We start from the raw sequence: 7,096 nt of genomic DNA, 5'->3' as shown, positions 1-7,096 counted from the left end.
GGTCAGGGCGTGACAGTCTGTGCCTCCACAATTTGGGGCTCCCAAGCTGCACAGCAGTCTAAGGCACTGCATCTAGAGGTGTCACTACACTCTGGTTTGATTCCAGGCTGTCTCATAACCGGCCATGATTGGTAGTCCCATAGGGCGGCGTGCAATTGGCCCAGCGTTGTCCAGGTTTGGTCGGGATAGGCCGTCATTGTAAATAAGAATTTGTTCTTAACTGATTTGCCTAGCTAAATAAAGGTTAAATTAAAATTAAAATAAATAAACATTTCAGGAGGCTGTGAAAGAGGAAGGAGAGGCCCTGAGGATCCTAGAGGTTCCCAACGTCCCAGAGGTGCCCAACGTCCTAGAGGTGCCCAACGTCCCAGAGGTGCCCAATATGCTACCAGTGTGACACACTAGGACAAGGGCTAACATAAGTCTGCCCCTGTGTTATGGGGACTATGTCCCTTAAGAGGTGAATAATTACATTTTTTATTTTATAAAAATTCAAAATATTTTTACAAAATGATAATGTACTGGTATTAAAATGGTATGAAGTGATCGAGCTAATTATATGTGAAAAGGAAGATGTTAAGATAATGGGCATAATGCCAATCCAACACCTTTCTAGGATGTATGAACAGGTGCATTATGAGTGTCTGATTAGAATGTGGTAACCTGTAACATGTAACACCTGAGTTAAGGATTATGCTTCTATTTTACCAAACTCTCCTACTTTAGTTATTCACATACATATAATAACAGTTGGGTCTAATTGTGTTGCTGTCCTTAGGCTCTTTGGGGTCTGTTTGTGTTTGTGAACAGAGCCCCAGGACCAGATTGCTTAGGGGCTCTTCTCCAGGTTAATTTCTCTGTAGGTGATGGCTTTGTAATGGAAGGTTTGGGAATCGCTTCCTTTTACATGGTTGTAGAATTTAACGGCTCTTTTTTGGATTTAGATAATTCGCGGGTATCGGCCTAATTCTGCTCTGCGTGCATTATCTCCCTCTCTCTCTCTCTTTCTCTCTCTCTCTCTCTCTCTCTCTCTCTCTCTCTCTCTCTCTCTCTCTGCCCTCTGGTGGTGAGCGGTTTGTGCCTATGTTCATAGGTCAACGCTCTCTTTCAGCACGCGGGTCCCTTTAGGAGTGACAACTGGATGCGGGACTGGCGCAGGGGGGAAACTGATAAATATGTGCCGGTAACAGGGGCTGCCGCTTTTCGCGCTGAGTGCGTTTTCGGGACTAGAGAGGTACTAGCCATTGTACCAGGATCCGTGGTCGGGAATGCTCGTGAAGATGCTGTGGAATTGGAAGATCCTCGTTTCGCACGTGTACTGCGCCAGCTTCCTTCTCTTCTGGATTATACTGGGCACGGCAGTGGTGGAAGTGATAGGGTCCCAGCAAGGGATTCCTCTCTCAGTGTGAGTGGAGGATGTCATATCTTAACATTTTAGTTCCGCAATAGTTACACCACATGTTGTTGAGTTTTTCAGTTATATTTCCTGAAGTGTGTAAGCGGTAGATTTGTTATAGTAAAAATGATAAACAAGCCGAAAACATCAGCATGTAAAACAATGTAACAACAACTGCATAATACGAATAATACATCGTTTTTGTTATTTATTTATTAGTGTTGGTGTCTAATAAATAATGACAAAAAATAGACTTCTCTACCCTAACCCCAAGTCTATTGCTGCTATAGATAGATAATATCTGGCATAAGAACAGCACCTCATATATGACATGTACACACTATTTAAATGTACAGATATCTTTATTTTAAACTGATTGTTGTCCTTCTTTTAATCAAAATACAGATATGTCCTAAATAACTACTATACAAGACCTTGTTCATTTGTCGATGTTAACCCAGAGTGCTGTACTTTGGTCTGCATAGAGACACCACCGTCTACAATGTACAGTTTAAGGAAGACTTTAGGCAAAAGTTTGCATCAACTTTAGCTTCATAAACTATCAATTTATAACACATCATAAACACCAAACAAACATGAATAAACCGCTACATTTAATGATATCACTTATCTACAATGTAGGTCTAGTGTATTTGATAATTTGTTGATGGAGGCAAATTCAACACACATCAAAACAATGTATTTCTTATATGAGTATCTTCAAGAAAATAGTTTATACTCACACCAGCCATATAACACACAAACAACTTCTAGATATCCATGGATCTATGATTTCATTTTTTGAAATTTGTTTAGAAATTTCTGGTGCAGTTTGTGTTTTCTTATTATCTCAGCTGTACGTTATTAAAATGTGTGTGTACACAGAATGTCCGGTGTTCACCTGAACTGGTATAATAACAATATAGAAATGTTTTGTTGGTTTCCAGGGTGAAGTTATGGGCCTCAGCGTTTGGTGGAGAAATTAAATCAATTTCTGCAAAATACTCTGGATCCCAGCTGCTGCAGAAGGTATCTCTTTCTTCCCTCAATCTTAATCTCATTCCTATACACACACACAGACACACACACAGACACACACACAGACACACACACAGACACACACACAGACACACACACAGACACACACACAGACACACACACAGACACACACACAGTGTATGGTGAAATGCTGCATTTTCATCTAATGGCTGCTGACACATTTCTGTGTCCCAGCTGAATACTGATGTGTTGTGTATGAAAGGACTCAGGTGTGTGGATCAGAGGCCCATCTCTCCATGTGTGTGTGTGTGTGTGGGGGGGGGGGGAGTGGGGGGGGGGGTGTACTGGACACAGCCCATTAACCACAGCACGGTTTCTTCTCTCATCTCATCTCCAGTTCACTCTCTGGAGTAAAGAGTTTCAACCCCAGGATATAAATGTGACAAGGAGACAAATTGAATAAGAGTGTGTTGAGTGTGATGGGCTGTGATGGGTTGGGATGGGGTGGGATGGGCTGGAGGCAATGGGTGGGGTAGAGAGAGAGTGGGGAGAAGAGAGAGAGAAAGAGAGATGGGTTTGCAGAAAAAAGCCCCTAAGTGAAAGTAAATGACCACTTGGCAGCAGCCATGTGCTCCCCAGTGTGTACAGAGGTTATGGTTTGAACACTACAGCACCTGTCATCCAAGTGGAGACAATGTACTATACTGTATGTTGGATAGGGTTGCAAAAATGTGTAATCTTTCCAAAAATTCCCAGGTTTTCCAGAAATCCTGGTTGGAAGATTCGCAGAATCAGAAGGGAATAAGCAGAAAATTGTGAATCCTCCAACCAGGATTTCTGGAATCTTGCAAACCTAATGCTGGACCCAGAGCACTGGCTGCAGTACTGTAAAAGTACAGAGTTTGTGTTATCTTGGCCAATGGGCATTTTGAAGTTTAAGCACTATTTGTACTGTAGTGAACTCACAGCATCAGAACTGAGCACTAATGTGCATACGTATTGGGAAAGTCTGAGTTAAGCAGATGGATTGATTTAAAACTTGGCCATATGGCCCTATGTGCTTACACCTGAATGTTGACAGTCATTTTATTCCAACAGATTTTATGCTCCTTTTCCTTCAATTGAGCTTTAATTAAACGCTGCATTTAAATAAAACATTATTGCAGACTTGCAGCATTTTGAAATAAGTTTGATTGAAAACCAGAGATTGTCGATGACCACAGAGAGAGGAAAACATGGGTCATAATCATTAGTGCACACCATAATAAACTGTAGCAAAACATTTTGCAACAAAAAACATTTTGCTATGAAAATAGAGTTTCTTATTTGGACAAGTTCAGGTAGTCCCTCCCTGTTTCAGTCCGTTTGGTTCCTAGTGAATACGACCCGGATATGTTACATTCACACAGTACATATTGTACTGTATGTAAGTGGTCGGTTGTGTAATGTGATTGAGTGTGAAGTCAGTGGTGATGAGGAGATACATATCCCCATTTAGCTCTGTTCATCAGTCTCTCATTTTCTGATAATGTGGAGCTTAGCTCAGCACCAGGCTGCTGCTGCAATACTCTAACATCCAACACTGTAGCAGTATACGGGTAGTGTGTGTGCTTGTGTTTATGTGTTGGATGGGAGTGTCTGCCTACCTTTTGACTGTCTAACGTCCTCAGCTGATCTTGTGTGAGAACAGAACACTCAGAGGTAAAATGTCCCCAGCAGTTGTTTTTCTTTCTGTGTATGTGAGCACTTTCCTCGTGTTCCCGTTCACAGATGCATGACTGGTGTAGGACACCTTTCATCCAATCAGCAGGCCTCTAGACCTACAGGGGCCAGTGAGGCGAGGTGGAGAGAGAGAGGCACGGCTGGATGGTTTTAGGGCTGATCATTAAGGATGATCATTAGGTGCTTTATTATGGGGAATTAGTAGATTTCCACACAGAACTGAGCTGCTGTATGGACAACAGAACAGGAATACGGATACAGACAGGAGGCTGTGCGTGTGTGTCTGTGTGACTCCTCCTCAGGCTTGGGTTCGGTCAGGCCTCATCTACACATCAGTCATTACCTTAATCAATAAACATAATCAGTTCTGTTGATGGATGGGGTTTAACCTCTCCCTGATGACTGGGGAGGGGTGGGGGGCAGGGGGAGGAAGGGAGGACAGGCGTGAAATGAACTGTTCCGAGCCACTGCCGGCCCACACTCTTCCTTTCCCTGGGTCAATTTCACCCCATGTACTGGGATTTGTGTATGTTTGTGTGTGTTCTGCTCATACATTCTCATTTCAACGCTAAACCCACCAATGGTGTGCATGGCCAAAGAGCTCTATTTTCATGTAAACTGACCAAGGCACCGGTTCCAATCCAAGTGCAAATGCCATTTAGCAAAGACACGCACACCAGGGGTGGGTTTGGTGTCGAAATGAGAATGAATGAGCAGAAAAGAACCCCATACCTACTGTAAAATATGGTCGTGGATCTTTGATGTTATGGGGCTATTTTGCTTCCACTGGTCCTGGGGACCTTGTTAAGGTCAACAGCATCATGAACTTTACCCAGTGGCCAAAACCCTGGTTGCCTCTGTCAGGAAGTTGAAACTTGGCTGCAAATGGATCTTCCACAAAGACAATAACCCCAAGCATACATCAAAATCCACAAAACAACTCTTCGAGTAGTCTCGTCAGGTATCCCACACGTCGGCTTCTATAGCGCCGTCTCCTCCTCCTTCAGAGATTTGGGCCTGGTCCAGAATAATCAATATGTCTTTCGCCTCTGACTTATTGAAGTAGAAGTCCTCGTCCAAATCAAGGTTAGTGATAGCTGTTCTGATTTCCAGAAGCTCTTTTTGTCATAGGAAACGATGGCGGAAAAATGATGTACGAAACAAGTTAAGATCAGCACAAATAAATACACAAAATAGCACCATCCCTCCAGCCCCATTCTCTCACACAGAAGGGTGCCAACTGCCAGTGACCATAGCAACAAAACAAACAAACATTATTGACATGCAAAAAAATTATCACTTTCACACCATATGCATGCATACAAATTTATTTACATGCAACAGAAATTGTTCATCAAAAAATTATTAGAAAACATGGATTTTTAATCGTTAGACATGACTCTGTAAACTGCCAGCTAGCTAGCTGGAGTGAGCAAATTGGACATTCTTGCTGAAGTACCACCACGCAGGCCACGTTTTCAACTGTGATTGGTCAACAACTACAGCGCTGCTTGAATAATAGAGCAGAATTATATTTTCTATGGCTCGGTTTAACAGCTTCCCCAGGCACGAACACAGCCGAAGGGAGCAAGTATTAGAGGTGAATGGTTCACTGTCTCAGGCAAAACCAATGCGTTGTGGCGTTCCGCAGGGGAGCGTGCTTGGGCCTCTGCTGTTTTTATTGTATATTAACGTTATGAAAGATGCTTGTTCTTGCCGTCTTTTTCTTTATGCGGATGACTCTACACTTCTGGTGTCTCACAAAGTAAAACTATGTTGGAGAGCATACTTAGCACAGAGCTTACTAACATTAGCAAATGGTTTGGAGATAATAAGCTATCTCTGCACTTAGGGAAAACTGAAGCAATTATTTCTGGATCCAGACCTAAGATGGAAGATGGCGCCGGAGAAGATGGGCGCCGTTTTAAGGTCTCCTAACCAATTGTGCTATTATGTGTTTTTTTCTGCGATATTTATAAATTATTTTGTTCATAATGTTTCTGCAACCGTATCTTACGTCAAAAAAGAGCTTCTGGATATCAGGACAGCGATCACTCACCTCGGATTAGACAAAGATTTCTTCAACAACAACAACAACAACAGCAGCAAGCAGGACTCACATGATATTCTCCAAACAACCCACAGGGCAGACATCCCAATTATCCGAGAGAGGAAGCAGAGGAAGTAGAGCTGGATGCCTCATCCGGACCCGCAGAAGACAACTAGGAAAGCTGCCGTTAATGTCAATATTACTCGCCAACGTGCAATCATTGGACAATAAACTAGACGAGGTAAGATCACGAATATCCTACCAACGGGACATAAAAAACTGTAATGTCCTATGCTTCATGGAATCATGGCTGAATGACGACATGGATATTCAGCTAGCGGGATACACGCTGCACCGGCAGGATAGAACAGCACACTCCGGTAAGACGAGGGGGGGGGGGGGGGTCTGTGCATTTTTGTAAACAACAGCTGGTGCACGAAATCTAAGGAAGTCTCTAGATTTTGCTCGCCTGAAGTTGCGTATATTGTGATAAACTGCAGGCTACACTACTTGCCTAGAGAGTTCTCAGCTATACTTTTCGTGGCTGTTTATTTACCACCACAGACAGATGCTGGCACTAAGACCGCACTCAGTCAGCTGTATAAGGAAATAAGCAAACAGGAAACCACTCACCCAGAGGCGGCGCTCCTAGTGGTCGGAGACTTTAATGCAGGGAGACTTAAATCCGTTTTACCAAATCTTTATCAACATGTTAAATGTGCAACCAGAGGGAAAAAAATTCTAGATCACCTGTACTCCACACACAGAGACGCGTACAAAGCTCTCCCTCGCCCTCCATTTGGTAAATCCGACCACAACTCTATCCTCCTGATTCCTGCTTACAAGCAAAAATTAAAGCAGGAAGCACCAGTGACTCGGTCTATAAAAAAATGGTCAGATGAAGCAGATGCTAAACTACAGGACTGCTT

General features: G+C 43.0%; 1 protein-coding gene across 1 annotated transcript in view; it reads left to right on the top strand.

The window, feature by feature from the left end:
- The first annotated feature begins 1,055 nt into the window (after window positions 1-1,055).
- Window positions 1,056-7,096, top strand: part of LOC110529018 (voltage-dependent calcium channel subunit alpha-2/delta-3-like) — an 83,555-nt gene continuing 77,514 nt past the window's right edge. The window contains exons 1-2 of the mRNA XM_036983997.2: window positions 1,056-1,405; window positions 2,344-2,425. Of these exons, the coding sequence (XP_036839892.2) occupies window positions 1,269-1,405; window positions 2,344-2,425 (219 nt within the window). The 5' untranslated portion in view covers window positions 1,056-1,268. The remainder of the gene's footprint in view (window positions 1,406-2,343; window positions 2,426-7,096) is intronic.

This window comes from Oncorhynchus mykiss, chromosome 7 (genome assembly GCF_057628025.1).
Source record: "Oncorhynchus mykiss isolate SJ-2025 chromosome 7, ASM5762802v1, whole genome shotgun sequence".
Taxonomy (NCBI): domain Eukaryota; kingdom Metazoa; phylum Chordata; class Actinopteri; order Salmoniformes; family Salmonidae; genus Oncorhynchus; species Oncorhynchus mykiss.
The sequence above is the reverse complement of the archived record's forward strand: the minus strand, read 5'-3'. Positions and strand labels throughout refer to the sequence as shown.